The following is a 16,836-nucleotide window of genomic DNA, read 5'->3' as shown; positions in this document are numbered from 1 at the left end:
CAATGCCTTTCAATCGGTCTTTGCAAGTTTACAGGGTAGCACCCTGTAACTGCAAAAATTTTTATGGTTTTATGTGTCTTTTCACATGAAAAAAACCTTTTTTACACAACAAATAGCCTCTGCAATCACTTGTAAAGTATGCTTCATCACATGATAGTGAAAGGGAGTGCAGAATATTCTCCCTTTCTCTTGCGTCTATTCTCTTTACTTCTTCTAGTTCTACTCCTCGTGTCTCAACAGCCTCAACTCCGTATCGCCAAATAATCAACAGCGAGGTATCTGTAATCTGAAGGCAGAACAGCATCCGACAAACTGTCGTTAATGGACATTCCCCACACACTCTATTCTCTATCATATTACCTTATACTTCAATTCCATGAGAATCGAGTGGAAAGAAAAAACATAATAGAATCACATGACTACGAGCTCTCTTCTCTACCAGCACTGTACAGTACACCACGATGGCCATATGCATAAACAATGGGGAGCGGGAGAGAGAGAGAGTTATAAGGGCTGAAGCCCATAGAACACAGATAACATACAACAATAGCATTGAGGAATAACGTGGAGACACTTCAACCATTTGCAATAAACATCCCCATGAATGAGCCCACTTGAAAATGTCCTACGCGTAAATCCGATGATCACTCTTGGCAATTAACATGGTGAAGTTAGAGATGGAGAACTAAATTTTTAGTAAAGCTGACAGCATAAAATACAAAGAAATAAGAATAATCCACTCACATATCAAAAGTCTGGTACAAAATACGTAGAGTAGATGCGTCCACACAAAAACCCTGGGCGAATGTAATAGCTATTTTAGCACCAGTTTCCTTGATGGCATCAAGGCAATATTCATTTAATGCAAGTGAAAAACGTACTCTTAACACTTCAAGAACAAGAATACGATGCCACAGTGAGATATCCAGGGCCGTAGCTTTTACCAACACATTAAGGAAGACCTGTAAAAACAAGGGATTCAGTAGCCCCCTGCAGGTTCCATGGATTCTGATAAAAAGAGGTACAAATTTCAGAAAAACAAGAAGTTCAAAGTAGACAGTATTTGTGAGATTTGGAGGGCTGGAGCCCTAGACGACAAGTGAAAAAGGAAACAAAATAAAAACTTGACTGAACCCTAACTACACCCACATATCCCTATATATAGCATACTAACATGGGCCAAATATTAATTGGCCTATTATAATAGGCCATACTGTAAATAGACCGAGAGTGTAAAAAATAGAAAATACACAGCATATATTGAATGCAAATGGGGGTAGTCGACTGTTAGCAAACAATGTTGAATGGGCTCATTCATTTATCTCTTATGTCTCTTATATCTCTTTGTAATGGCCATTTTACATCGGCCCATTTCAGATTCTCTCTCCTCCAGACTAGAAATAACATGTCATGAATTCTTGTTTCCTTCAGAGCCACTTCCTCCATCTCAATGTTATGTTTCTTCTGATGAAGCTGGAGTATTTGAAAAAAAAACATAGCGCCAGAGCACTTAACTAAGGCACTAAAATAAAAGGATCAATCATTTAAAGCCACCGACTCAGGTAGTGACTAGATATCGGCATGGTTACTGCTATTACAGTGGTTAGGATATTGTACATCAATTAAATACTGCTCTAACATAACAAAAAAATTATCAAATGTAAATAACTACAATTTGACTTCATTTTGATCCACATGAGAATTACATTTGCCACCGATGAGAACACAACATAAGCTTAATGACATACTTGAAAGAAATATTTCATATAAGCAGTTAAATCCGGAAGTGTCCATCATGCCATAATTCAGAAGTAGAGATTAGATGACCCTCAGTAAAGCAATGAAATCAGATATTTGACACAAATATAAAATATTTTTATGCCCACCTCACATTCGGTCACAAGGGATGAACTGTATAATTTGATGACATGTGCCACAGTCTTCAGGACCAGTCGACGAAATGCAGGTTCTCCCGCTTCACCTTCAAGCTAGTTTTGATTCTCCATAAGAATGAAAAAGAAAATGATATCAACCATGGCTAATATATTTAGGCCCAATTTATTTACCTCAACATTAGTCCGAAGAGAATTCATTAAAAGTGAACATATTTGATGCCGCAAAACCTGGAATGAGACCAAAAATATCAGTTATAATATCTAATGTATTGATTCTCAGGCAAAGAAAAGATTGAGAGATGGGGGAAAGAACCTGTTCATACAAAACAAGAGACCGAAAGACAGCAACATAGTTTGATAGGATGAAACTGTTCACAAAGACCATCGGTCAATGCTGCAATACCGAAGACTATGAAAAAATAAAATACATCTTGGGAATGGTGGAGAAGTCCTGGACGAAAAAAGGCATGGTTGAGAGCAAAAGTGAATATGACAGATTAAAGAAGTTATGTTAGAAAGAATATGGCATGGCTTCTGCCATAAATCTACTAAAGAAATCAAGAATGAAAAGAGGCTCAACCCTCATAATTCGTTTTTGGGTTCACTACATGCTATTTATAAATTTTTTTAAAAGAAACTACATGATATTCATAATGGAGAGGAGAGAGAATACAAATGGGGCCTTTTTTTTTTTTAAGAAACAAATGGGCCCATGTTAATGGGCTGTTACATAGAGATATCAGAGAAATAAAAAAGCAAGCTCGTTCAATATCTACGCCAGCTCTATTCCAGACCAGTTGAGACAGAAGCACAAGTTGGGTATGTAATGTTTGGATATGAGTGGAAGAGATATTCAGGCCTGATAGAAGAACATAAGTGTTTTGGGAGTCCATGCAGAGGATTGGTGCCAGATATAGAGAAGTGGGGGGCTGAGCGCTGACAGTGCTCTGGAGAATCTGGCTACACAGAAATGAGGTGATCTTCTGAGGGGGGAATACCTCTACAGACGGGCTCGCCCATGAGATAGAAGGTCTCATAGCATCATGATTTTCCTCGTGACCGGGATGAAGAGGGAAGAGGAAAATGAAAACATGTAATAGAGTCCTAGCGTTCGAACCATGTACTTGTCAGGTGGTTACTGATTTGTTCGGGTGACCGCCTCATATGTTTTCAAAAAAAAAAAGAACCTAAGTGTTCTTATCTTTATTAGGGAGAGAGATAAGGGTGATCCAGAGAAGTAGAGATGATCTCAAGAAGAGGGATAACCTGGGGTGGAGGGAAAGACTAAGAAAAGTACGGGAGACAGAAATGACGACCCAATGGGTACTTCCAACAAGGAGGCCTACATCTCTGGAAAGGGAAAACTAGCATAAAAGTTAAAATTATTAAAATGCCCTTGGTGGGCTAAAATGACCAGCCAAACCCTAGATATGATGGGGTATTGTATCAATATTCCACCTTTCCATTACCACCTTCTCATTAAGTTGGGAATAAGCCACTTTGTTTCTTTTTTTTCAGGAGAACCCAGACTGGTTTGGTGGGCACAGAGCTGTGTATTTCTAGGCCTAGGTCTGGCCCGCTGCTTGACCTGCGCTGGTCTGGAAGCTGGTTCTTGCTGGCATGAAGGCTGATCCACTGTTGTACACCAGCCAGACCCTCAACAAGAGTCTTCTGGGACCCCTCAAAGAGCTTCGAACAGATTGTGATGGTGGACGCAGGTTTCACAAGTCTGGATGATCCAGACATTTTGCTCTTCCTCTAGTCAAAAATGCTGACCAACAGAAAGACAAATGGAGGCTGAAAATTCCTTTTCCTCTAGTCAAAAATGCTGACCAACAGAAAGACAAATGGAGGCTGAAAATTCCTTTTCCTCTAGTCACAAATGCTGACCAACAGAGAGATAAATGGAGGATGCAAGATCTTGATCATTGAATGGAGCTATCAATTTCTCGTGATCTCACTATTTGAACATAATGTGAAAAATAAAATGAAAAAACAAAGTCCGCTACACAGGTATGACATCTCGTGTCAGGCCACCAAACAAGAAAGTTAGCAAATAGCATCCTCCAGTACTCAATAATAGTTAATGTGTGATAAAACGCACAACAATCTTCCATATCGAAGCGTTGATGTATCCCTTTCTCTTTCTCGACATAACCCATACCAAAATTTACCTTCCATTAATACTGGCATATCTCTTTCCATTTCTCAACCTAAGTAAAAATGCTTCACAATCGTAGATTTTCCAGATGGTTAACGATGTTTCACTTGGATTTTTGCAACATAAAACCTAGAGTAAACAGCTTCAACTCTGACTAAGCACAGCAGGTCCTCCGCCATCTCAATAATTAAGATACGCTGCATTTCTAAACAACTATTTTCATTTTGACGCCATGGAAAAGTAAAAGTCCCCTCGTCATGAGCAAACATAACATCTAGAAATATAAGAACTTGCTGAAAGTATGAATACTGTAAAAGACTTACTCCACTATATCGAGGGAAAATGTTCTCTGTAGAGAATGAACAGGCAGCCAGACAGCCTGAACGCAACACCAAAGTTAAAACAAGAGTTAAAATCCTAAGTAGAATCAAAGGATATGAATAAAGCACGAGTGAGAAGATATTCTTTGTGCAAGATTTCAGCATCAGCTAAACACGTACAGATCCACCAGAAGCAAGGGCTGTCAGGTCTTCTAGCAAACAGACCCCCAGTTTTCCTGATTTACTTAGGTTTTCCGCTGATGCTTCAGATAAATCAGGGTTATGGACATTTTCAGGCGACCTGTAAATACAAAACCTCAAATACAAATCAAACATAGCTTGCAGAGAGAATCACAGATATGAAACAGTGGGTTCGCCAACATCCGCACGTTGAATACCTTGGATGGCGACGGACGTCATCAATGGGAGTCGATGACTGTGAAGGTTGATTCGGGTGGCCCCCTTTTTCAATTAGATGCAATTCGGTTGCAGTAACATTATCAAATGTCAAAGCAACAGCTTGTCTGAATGTAGCAGCAGCAGTACTGGTAAAAGTAATGTCAATTAATAAACTTCATGGAAATGAAGGCTCATGAAAGATGGCAAAGATAGACCATACTTGTGGACGCTGTCAGAGGACCTAGTATTTTCCAGTAGCCGCAGACAGATTCCAAGAGCTTTTGAAAGGTTTTCCTAAAAGTAAAACCAGAGCAGCATTCTTCAATCGTCTTGACTAAGCAAACTATTTTTCCTTTTTGAATGAAGACTGAGCAGACTATTTTTCTTTTTTGAATGAAGCAAAACAAACAATTCAAACCATTAACAAATGAATCGAGTATTAATTCTTCCAAGGGTCATAATATTTATGCCATCTCAGAGAAAGGTTTTAAAGATTTTAACTGAAAGAATGCCTATACAGGTAATAATTGATTTTCAGTCTTGTTTTTAAAGGATCCTGTAGAAGTGCACGCAGAGGATGGAATACCAACACCTGGAGGGACACCGCCTAGGCAAGGGAAATGGAAGAAGAAGAAGAAATGAAAGTCTTACCATGGACAGTAAAGGCTTTAGTATTCTAGATATTTTGATATTAAATCACTGGGCTCCATGAAAGATTTTCTGGAAATTAAAGTGGAATACTTGATAAAAGGTATAATTATATCACAGCACAAATACATTCTCGACTTAGTCCAGGAGAGAAACATGGTTTACTGTAAGCCAGTGATATTGATGTGAAGCTGTGTAAAGGAGAAGATAGTCCTCCAATGGATGAAGATTTATTCCAGAGGCTGGTAGGGAGATTTCACTGTTTTAATCATATCCAGCCAGAAATTTCCTATGCAGCGATGAACCAGTTTATGAGTGATCCACATAATTTCAAGTCCAGGATACTTGAAGAGTTCTATTGAACAGGGCATTATTCAGCAGAGATGGCATTCCATTCGTGGACACTTATTCACATACTGACTATGAAAGCTCAACTGTGGATGGAAGATATACATCAGGACATTGTGTAGTTGTTGATGGCAGTCTGGTCACCAGCATCTCTACTTCTCTAGATCGCCAGTATCTCTCTCCCTAATACAGATAAGAACACTTAGGTTCTTTTTTTCTTGAAAACATATGAGGCGGTCACCCGAACAAATCAGTAACCACCTGACAAGTACATGGTTCGAACGCTAGGACTCTATTACATGTTTTCATTTTCCTCTTCCCTCTTCATCCCCGTCACGAGGAAAATCATGATGCTATGAGACCTTCTATCTCATGGGCGAGCCCGTCTGTAGAGGCATTCCCCCCTCGGAAGATCACCTCATTTCTGTGTAGCCAGATTCCCCAGAGCACTGTCAGTGCTCGGCCCCCCACTTCTCTATGTCTGGGACCGGTCCTCTGCATGGACTCCCAAAAGGCCTACTCTGATGGCAAGTTCACCGCCAACTGTGCTTGGGTGGCCCAAACTCTGCGTGCGAAAGGGCATCCAAATAAATGATTACAATCTTCGTCATCTCTCGTGCACAACACGCATACCTTCGGGGCATCTAGATACATCCTCTTGAGAAAAACGCGGGACATCAGTCTCTTTCGGAGCACGAGCCACCCAAAAATCTTGGCCTTAAGCGGAACCTTAAGATGCCAGATGGCTTGGCACACTAGGATCATATTTTTGTCTTCCTCATTGCCCTGTCGGATCCGTGCAGAGGCTTTCACCACTGAGAAAGGAGCTCTTGTCCAATCCCAACCATCTAATTCCCCCGAGTTACGGCGGATCTGATTTAGAGCTTGTTGCAAGCCCAAGAAATCAGTTAGTCGTTGGTGTGACAGCTTCAACCCTCGGATTCCAGGTACTGTCCCAGCATTCACCTACTGTAGCCTCGGGGCATTGCGCGAGGGCAAATAGCCGAGGGAATGCTTCTCGCAAAAGGCCGCGCGACGACTAGGGGTCTGTCCAGAATTTAAAGAGAGAGCCATCGCTTATTCGGACAGAGTAGAACCCCCGGACCTTGGGGAAGATTTGTCTAAGGCCTTACCAGAATGCCGACGCCCCCTTGATTGGTGTTATTTTCTTATCCCAGTTCAATCCCCGACCATACTTGTCTCTCAAGATCCGTATGGTGAGTTCATCGCTTGGTTGCATGATCGTAGTCACCCACATAGCTAATAATGCCGTATTCATGCTTTGGATATGCAATATTCCTAGTCCATCATGTTTGGTGGGCCTGCATACGGTATCCCATGCAACCAGTGCGAGCCCTCAACTCTGATCAGTACCATTGTCTTTCCAGAGGAAGCGTCTCATCAAGCCTTCGAGTCTCTGGCCGATTCCAGTAGGCATCTTGAATGCAGAGAGATAGAATATAGGGATTGCTGACAGGACCGCCCTCAATATAGGGTAGCTTAGATAGATATAAGGCACGACTTGTAGCTCGAGGGTATACTCAAGACATACGGAATTGACTATCAAGAGACCTTTGCTTCAGTAGCAAAGATCAATACCATTAGGATATTAATTTCCTTAGCAGTAAATCTAGACTGGCCATTAAACCAATATGATATTGAAAACGCATTTCTCCATGGGGATCTAAAGGAAGAGATCTACATGGACATTCCTCCAGGATATGAAGATGAAGGAAAACAAGGTAAAGTGTGTAAACAGAAAGGCTTTATATGGTTTAAAACAATCACCCAGAGCATGGTTCCGAAGATTTACTCAAGCTATGAAAAATCTGGGATATAATCAGTGTAATGGGGAACACACATTATTCTTCAAAAATCAGACCTCAAATTTGATTACTATTTTGATAGTATATGTAGACGATATTATAATTACCGAAAATGACCTAGGAGAAATCACACTACTTGAAAAACGCTTGGATAAAAATTTTAAGAGTCAAACAATTAGGACCCTTAAAATATTTTCTAGGCATAGAATTTGCGCGATCAAGTGAAGGTATTTTAACAAAAATATATACTTGATCTTCTTGACAAAAGTAAACATAAGAATTGTCGTATCAGTGAAACACCAATTGAAATTAATCATAAACTAACCATTACTTAGGGTGACCCTAAAGTAGAAATTAGCTCGTATCAAAGAATTGTAGGAAAATTGTTGTATCTATCACATACTAAACCAGATATATGCTATGCAGTCAATGTTTTAAGTCAATTTATGCACTCACCTAGAAACTCTCACTTTCAAGCTGTCAACAGGATTCTCAGGTATTTAAAAGGAACATCCGGACTGGGTATTGCGTACAAAAAAACAGGTAAGCTTGACCATATTCTATATACCGATTCTGACTTCGCTGGATCTCGACTTGACTACAGGTCAACTATTGGATATTGCACTACACTAGGAGGGAATTTAGTAACGTGGAGGAGCAAGAAGCAGAGTGTCGTCTCCAAATCCAGTACTGAAGCTGAATTTAGAGCTATGTCGAAGGGAATTGATGAAGTGATGTGGATTAAACACCTGTTGGATGACTTAAAGATTATGTATCTAAAGCCAATCATTATCCGCTGCGACAAAAAATCGGCTATAAGCATAGCGCATGACCCAGTGGAGCATGACAGGATGAACCATGTGAATATTGACAGATTTTATATACAAGGTCACTTGGAGCAGCGAATTCTGAAGACAGAGTATGTAAACTCCGAAAACCAATGTGCCGACATGTTCACTAAGGGTCTACCTACAAAGAGCTTACATCATCTGGTGTCCAAGCTTGGAATGGCCAACATCCATTCCTGCACTTGAGGGGGAGTGTTGGATATATGTAAAAATATATGCATAAAAGCCTGATAGTTACAGGCCATAACGTATTGGGCCAACTAGCCCAGTACCCGATCTGTTCAGATAACAGATCAGGCCCGTAACGGCTAGTCAAACTAGCCGTTATTCGCCGTTGAACTGGTCGTTACAGGCAAGGCTATTTAAATGTATACATATCGCAGAAGAAATGAATGTATGTTTTTGGTTTACATTCTTCTTATCCAATCTCTGAGTCTTCTCTTCTCCAAGAAATCAGTACATTTGACAGGTACGCTCATAACTCCCTCTCGGCGTTATATTATTTCTTTCAGTGCCTCCGAACGTTTTCTCCACCGCCGGGGTTAGATTAGTGATAGATAGGATTCTCGTTCCGAAGGGCTAGGATTTCAATCGGTACGTCCTTGGTAGGGACCATCGAGGGCGTGCGCATTAGCGGCAGTAGACGAGCTCACACCGTCGGTCTTTAACCTGACTTCCAGATTATCAGGAGCCTAGTGGCATTCCCAGGTCTTACTTACCGTGACTTAGTGTTCGTTGGTGTCTATCGACGTCGGGTGACTATCTTCTCATCGATTTCATCATTGCATCATCACTTGCATTAATCTACGTAAGTCGTCTCCACTACATGACATGACTGCCCTCACCCTCCCTGAGGTGTAACACAAGCCGTTCGATCCCGGTGTCTGTCATATTACATTAGTGCAGGTGGCCACTACTAGGACAAACAATAAGAGTACTAGCGGGCAGCCATGCTTGACTCCCCTTTGCGGGTGGATCCATCCTCCTTCCCCCCGACCATTGACCAGGACAGAAAATGAGTGGGACGTAACGCATCGCCTCACCCAGGACACCCACTCTTTGGGAAAGCCTCGCTTCGCATAACAGACCAAGAAATCTCTAATCAAGTGAATAGGAGACTTTCATTAAGTCAACCTTCCATATAACGCCGCCCTTTGCCCCTTTTCTCTTCCATGCTGATACAATCTCTCCCGGCACCACCGCACTATACACCAGTTGCCTGCCCGGAATGAATGCCTATTGGAAGGGTCCAATTACCTCCCTCAACCAGTAAGTCAGCAACTTGGCGATGATGAGGTAGATGGAAATCGATTGCGCAATTGCCCTAAAATCTCCCACGTTAATTGCACCCGTTCGTTTGGGCAACAAAAGTAGGTGTGATCGGTTGAGTCTTTTCACGCCAAAGTTACCTCGCCGGAACTCGTCTAATGTATCCATTACCTCAGACCAACCACATTCCACGCTTAAGAAGAAGACTGGGAATCCATCGGGGTACAGTCCTTCTCCATTTAATCCGTGGATCACTTCCAATACCTCTTCCATGAGGAATGGCTTCACTGGCTTGGCTTGTTGTTCTTGCATCACCTTGTTGTTCTCCACTGATTTCGAGCCCCAACTTTAGTTACCGATCTGCATTGATCAGCAAATGCTACTCCAATAGCTTGTGTCCCAACGAATTCTTGGTCCCCCCACTTGCACACGCAGTATTTGGTTTGAACACCGCCTTCCATTCACCATCAGATGGAAAAAACGAGAGTTGGCATCCCCCTCCAGCTAAAGTTGCAGCAAATGCTCCTTTTGACCCTAGTTCTAGGAATTTCTTGACAACACTTTGGCTTGACATCCCTCCAAATGCCGATCTACTTTCTCAACAACCTTCTTCTCCAAGGAATGGATAGTATGGGTGAAGAGATGTATCACATCGCACTCCTGCACGGTGCTGGTAAACGGGCGACCGGAAGGCAGCCGAATACAGCCTCAACGAAGAGTGAGACAAGGCTGCCCATTGGCACCGCTACTGTTTGTCTTGGCAGTGGATGCACTCGCAGTTTGCACTGAGCAAGCGTGCACAAAGGGCCTACTGCAAGACTATCAACTATCCGAGCAATCAGATGGAATTCCCCTGCTACAATACGCTGATGAGACCACCTTCTTCATCGAAGGTTCAATTCAGGAAGCCAGAAATTTATCCATACAAATTGATCTTTTTGCAGATTTCTCGGGACTTCAAATAAATAGGAGCAAATCAGCTTTTTGTGTAACGGGCTCCCGCCAGAAGAGGAGGCACAGTGTGCGGAGATTCTAAGAACACCGATTGGATGACTTCCAATGAGATATCTTGGCCTACCACTGACGAAGGGGAGGATGAAGAAAGCTGATTGGCAACCATTCATTGAGAAGATGGAAAGACGACTAGAGGGATGGCAAGCAAAAGTGCTATCGAAAGGGGGACGTTTGGTGCTGCTGAGGTCAGTCTTATCATCCATTCCAATTTTCTATCTCTCAGTATTCAAGATGCCCACGGGAATCGAGAAGCGAATAAAAGGCATGATGAGGCGCTTTCTATGGAGAGGATCCATGCCAGAACAAGGGGGGGGGCGTGCGATGGTGGCATGGGATATGGTATGTCGTCCCGTAAAGAGAGGCAGTCTGGGGGTCCTACACATGCAGAGTATGAACACGGCACTCCTAACTAAATGGGTGGAGCGAATAATGAATCCACAAGAGGATTTGGTCATCAATTTATTGCGTGACATCTATGGTAGGGGACTGAATTGGGACAGAATGGCAGATCCGTATCATGGAGCATCCCCGTTCTGGCAAGGGTTGAGGCTGGTTTTTCCAAGAGTACAAGGTTTTTTCTCGGCCAGGGTAGGCGATGGGACGGCATTCCGATATTGGAGAGATGCATGGTCGCCATGGGGTATTTTTAGTGAGATATTCCCCCGACGGTGTGCTCTTGCCCAGGATCAAGATGCCCACGTGCGTAACTGCTGGGAGGGCGCGTGGAACCCGATCATACATGGGGCCTTATCTGACCAGCGTGTGTCCGAGCTCATACATATGCAGCAATCCCTATTACAGTTACGACCAGAGGAGGGGAGAAAAAGACAGGTGGGAGTGGACAAATGGCCCCTTCTCGGTTCGGAAGGCTTATACGATGATCCGACAGAAGACAGGGTATTAGTCAGCGCATGCAGGTTCATATGGCTTTTTGGATGGCTGCTAGCAAGGAAAAGATTAATGACAAGAGTCTTTCGCAAAAGGCTATACCCAGATACTTTGTCACAATGCGTGCTATGTATGAATGGGGAGGAAGGTTGCAACCATCTTTTCTTTGAATGCTCCTTTGCTCGCACGGTTTGGGCCAGCCAGCCACTTTCAAGGATGAAGGTGACATCTGAATTGGCTTTTTGGGACTCGGCACAGAATTGCGCGGGTAGAGGAAACAAGGACGGTGGCTGAGCTCTAGCGGTGTTGTGGGCCATCTGGTTACATAGAAACGAGGTGTTGTTCCGAGGAAGACGGGCTTCTACAGATGGAGTAATACATGAAGCGGAAGGAATTATGGCAGCATGGTCCTCCCAAACGACGGGAGGTGAAGGGAGATATTGATGATGACTGAAAGGATGGTATAGGGCCTCTATGGTTCAAATGGGAAGTTCACCGATTCATCGGGTGTTCATCCATTGTTATAGTTCAAAAAAAAAAAAGAGAAGGGGGGGGACGAGGAAGAGAACCCCATCAATAATGAACCCTAGTAAGCATATTCCCTTTCCTTCCTCTCCTTCCCCCCTCTCGTCCCACCCTAAGATCCTCCTTTCCCGTGCGACTGGCTTCTCCAGGAGCACCGGCAGCCGGATCGTGGGCGTCATGGCAAGGAGATCACACTGCACATCTCTTCCCTTTCAGTGTCCTTCCCTCTCCACGTCATATCCCCTCTCCTTATCTATCTAACCTCAACTTCCATTGCTGTTTCGCTGTGAACGATTTATTGCAAATTTGAAATCTACTTAGTTTCCTTTGCGTAATCTACTAGGGTTCTATCAGGTTGTACACTATGATATCACTACTTCCTTGAACCCCTTCTCACGCAGGCACAACCTATCCAGCTTGAAATATGTGGGTCTATTATGGCCGACATTATCCTACCAGAGTAGGAGGTGGTTCAAATAGCGGTCTACGAATTGCTCGCACATCGGCCAAAGGGTATTCATCCCGAAGTTCCACCGAGCAGAGAAATCTGTCTTGGCGAAAGAATGTGGTAGGACCTCTCGTGCTTTAGCATATGTAGGTACAATTTGTCGGCCCCATTTCATTAATTCCAGCTCCTCAGATGAAGCACCGGAAAGTCTCTGAACCTGGGTCATGCCCTCCTGTCCCAATTGGCCTATCCCCCGATTCAAGGTCACATTGAAATTCCCTTCCAAACAGCACTGGAGTCCTGTGAAAGAGTGAGACCACTCCTTCCGGTTCCTCCCACAGCCTATGTCAGAGGGCCGTGATAACAGGGCCATAGACCAATGCCACCACACATTGAAATCCGTCATTCCTTCTCTTCAATTTTACTGCAGCCACATATTGTCCTGTCTAGGACCCCTCTCTAGCAATAATCGTCATGCTCCAAGCCACCATCAGCCCCCCACATCTACCAGTTGCATTGACTGCCATGAAGCCCTCGAGGAATCCTCATCCCCTAGTGGGGATATGATAAGAGAGAGAATGTATCAATTTCCAATGGGTTAAAAGACACTTAAGTGGACTTTGGCCTACTACCCTGTAAGTAGGAGTGAGATTATTTTCTGCCTCAAAATATTACTAGAGACGCAGAGTAGCACGCATGCAGGAGAAGAAGTCACAGAGGATATGATAGATCATGCATCAATGCAATTCCAATAGGATGAAATGCGCCGCTTGTTAAGATCATAGAATGTTCCGATATATCAGGATTGTTTGGACATTGCAAGATACGAAGAAACTCTCTCCTTCGGTGGCGCTCCCCCTCCCACGACGAGGCGACTCCTCTCAGGAGCTCCTCCTCTTCGATCGAGATGGCTCCAGCTCCGTCGGACTTGACCTTCCTCTAGGTGGCTCCCCTCGATGGCGAGCTCCTCCTTCCAAGCAGTTGACGAGATCTCCCGCCGACTTCTTGGCCCTTCCCGATTCGAACGACTCGTGTTCTTCTTCAAGAATTAGAAAAGACATACCTGCCCCCTCCAGAGCGTGTCTTTATTTATAGAGTAGAGAGGTCCCTCCCCCTCCTGGTTTACTGGTCTCGGTCAACGGCATGTTGACCAGATCTCTGCTTCCTCCTTCTTTGGTATTTCCGGGAATAGAACTTATCAGAATAAAATTATTTTTCTAATAGTTAACAAGAGTTTAACCATCTGAAAACGTAATGTGAAGCTTGTGAAAACTCTCAAAGCCAATCTAAGTCTGCACATAGTCTATTTTTTTTTCCAGGTCATTTATCGAAACCAATGTTTGGAAAGGCTCCAGGTCAGGGAACAGCAGGGAGATGGCTCTGTTCTCCTAGGACGCTGTTTGCAGACCCATAGATCGCCGAGGGCTAGGGGTTCTACAGCTACAGTCAATGAATGTGGCACTATTGACAAAATGGGCAGGCAGGATTATGAGTTCTGAGGAGGATCTGGTTATGGAGGTCTGAGGGAAAGCTATGGCATAGCGCTGAATTCGGAGAGCCACACAGTTCCAGTCAAAGGGCATCAACTCTCTGGCATAGTGCGAGGTAGATTTTACCTTGAATCAAGGGGAATCCGTTGGCACCAAACTATGGGATGGAATTTTATTTTGATTTTGGATGGATGATGAGTCAGCTGAAGGCATGTTGATTTTGATTTTACACTCCTATTTTTCATTTGTGTTCTTTACATTCATTAATAGCCTCGGGTAGATCACTGATCTCGATTGCTCTTCCTTATTTTCTTCAACTGAGAATAGTGCGTAGGGATGCTCATGGACTCCGCCTTTGTCTTAGAATTTTGAACCTTGCAGCCTGAGCTTCTGTAGAATGTCTATATTTATATGGCAAAAGCTATTGACTACATAATTTCTTGCTTCATAAAGGGTATACAATTACATGACAGTGAGATGAAAATCAGGCAAATGAAAACATTTTGTTAAATAAATGCATGATGACCATTAAAAGCCAGTTTAACTCCAAAATACGTGATCTCTACCTCATTTTCATGGTACAAATGGGACTGGAATATCATCAACACTGTTTGTAAAGTTTTAAGTTGAACCACCTCATCTGCTATCTCGGCATGCTGCATGGAAACATTAACTATGTTGTCAGAGCTGATCAACAGAAAATCAGTAAACAAATGAGATTATTTGCATTCAGCCTCCATGGAGGAGCATATGACAGAATTTTACCTGTCACTTTCTTGCATGAATACATCGGAGATAAAAGCCAATTAATTAAACAATTAGATTTCAGGTTCACAAAATGCAACAGTAGAAAAGGTATCCACTGCAAAAATATAATGCTTTATCGAACGGTATAAAGATAAACGAGTGTCCCAGAATCTTATGATAATGAAGGAAACTGAGGAAATGGATTTTATACTAAAACTGTGCGCATACTTTGAGCCTGCAATAAAATGTGTTTTCATTATGGCATGAGATATCAATCAGACAACAGGAACATAGTCCTCTGTTTCAAACCAGTCAAGGCCTCGTAGACATTTTCTTTCAAACTTGGTGGTCTCAAAAACTCCATTGAACATGCTGATGAAAAAAACTCAGAGTTAAAGTGAAGAATTCAAAAGTGGGCATTGGAATAGTCCAAATCTTTGAAAGAAAAGGTACGAAAAACAGATGCCTGCAGGTTCAGTATCCAATTCTGAAAACAGAGGACCAATTCTGAAAAGGTATGAGAGATCAATTCGGAGTACGATGGAATTCTATATGCGATAAAGTCTCATGATATTGGAGGAATAATAAACAATAAACTTTATGAAAGCTATACGTTACACTTCACAAAAATGAGTTTCAGACCAAGTTTAATTAAAAGCCTTACATTTTTAAGCATCGAAACTACATCCCCAAGAGAAGAACTCAACACTGCGTCATTTGACAGGAGCTTCTGAATGCATGAGAGACCAATCACGCTAAGTTTCACCGACTTGACTTCACAAGCCATGAGAAATATCCGTACTAAATCGTTTTGTGCAATTTCTTTGGCTCCAGAAGAAGAACGAAGCTGCAGCCAACAAAACCATGAAGCAAATAACTAAAACAGAAGTTGTCGGGATCAATGACAGCACATGAGAGAAAACCATGGACAACACAAGCTTTCTTCGAATTGAACGATTGCAGCGCATATTGGTTTCGCAAAATAAGTTTGGCAGAAATATCAACGGGTTGAATTCAGTTCTCATCTCTCTTATTCCATTTGGACCACGCAACACGACCAATTGGCACTAAGTCTAATGATCAAGCAACTTTGATGATCCTATCTCTTCCATCGTACTCAGACCTTATACAAGGCTATCGATCCACGCGCATATTTCTTTCACCAAAATAAAAAGAAACATAACTTTCTAACCACTGAAAGCGAATTCCAACAAGAGCCATCCGCACGCAGTCTAATGATCAAGAAAATGATCAAGAGCCATCCATCTCTATCCATACCATGAATAGCGAAATTAAGACAAGCACGATCGATGATGAGGAAAACACAAGACAGATTAACTCGGAGAAAACTACACGAAATTCAAATTAGCAAAAGAGTAGTACCTTCAGGATCGCATGCTCGGCTGCGTCCTTCAAGGCCGGGTGCCTCCGGCGAGCCTCCGCCGACAGCGATCGCAGATCTGCTTCGATCGCCGCCATGAACGCCATCATTCTTCTCGCTCGGCGAGATCTATTCCGACTCTGCGTTCATTCGAGCTGGCCAGCTTCTCTGACGACCTTCTCTGACTTCGAACACTATATATCACTCTGAGGTAGAGCTGTTGGACGAAAACGGATGACGTTTTTGAACGGACGGAACGGTACTGAACGGACTTCCGTTCCGTTATCCGTCCACGGAATTTTTTCGTCCGATTCGTCATTTGTCACAGTTTCGTCGTCGTCACAACTCCGTCATCCGTCCCGTTCTGTCATTCATCCGTTCGAAAAAATGGAACAGATAACAGACATTTAGATGACGGAACGGGGGCCTTTTTTTTAATGTTCCCCATCGACCTCTCCCGCTCCGTTAACGACTTCATGTTCGTCGGCTTCTCCGCTGCCACCCAGGCCAGCACCGAGGCCCACGACAGCCACTAGTGGACCTTCTCTCTGCCGGCCAGGCGACGGCGCCGGAGCCTGCACCAGAAATGAGCTCTGCCGGGGGGGACCCAGGGTGGTGCCCGGAGTGGC

At 43.2% G+C, this 16,836-nt stretch overlaps 1 protein-coding gene across 3 annotated transcripts in view; it reads right to left on the bottom strand.

Moving 5' to 3' along the window:
• The window catches only part of LOC144711748 (ARM repeat superfamily protein), a 69,386-nt gene extending 53,018 nt beyond the window's left edge, over window positions 1–16,368 (bottom strand). For 2 of the 3 annotated variants that reach the window (XM_078585770.1, XM_078585771.1), the window contains exons 1-12: window positions 16,210–16,368; window positions 15,491–15,673; window positions 14,646–14,735; window positions 4,996–5,069; window positions 4,775–4,921; window positions 4,557–4,692; window positions 4,380–4,435; window positions 2,209–2,263; window positions 2,067–2,123; window positions 1,887–1,988; window positions 882–962; window positions 745–797 (exon numbers count right to left, since the gene is read on the bottom strand). In XM_078585770.1, the coding sequence (XP_078441896.1) occupies window positions 745–797; window positions 882–962; window positions 1,887–1,988; window positions 2,067–2,123; window positions 2,209–2,263; window positions 4,380–4,435; window positions 4,557–4,692; window positions 4,775–4,921; window positions 4,996–5,069; window positions 14,646–14,735; window positions 15,491–15,673; window positions 16,210–16,317 (1,142 nt within the window). In that variant the 5' untranslated portion in view covers window positions 16,318–16,368. The remainder of the gene's footprint in view (window positions 1–744; window positions 798–881; window positions 963–1,886; window positions 1,989–2,066; window positions 2,124–2,208; window positions 2,264–4,379; window positions 4,436–4,556; window positions 4,693–4,774; window positions 4,922–4,995; window positions 5,070–14,645; window positions 14,736–15,490; window positions 15,674–16,209) is intronic. The other variant, XM_078585772.1, reaches the window with a different exon arrangement.
• Window positions 16,369–16,836: the final 468 nt, after the last annotated feature.

This window comes from Wolffia australiana, chromosome 14, assembly GCF_029677425.1.
Source record: "Wolffia australiana isolate 7733 chromosome 14, ASM2967742v1".
NCBI classification, from domain to species: domain Eukaryota; kingdom Viridiplantae; phylum Streptophyta; class Magnoliopsida; order Alismatales; family Araceae; genus Wolffia; species Wolffia australiana.
The sequence above is the reverse complement of the archived record's forward strand: the minus strand, read 5'-3'. Positions and strand labels throughout refer to the sequence as shown.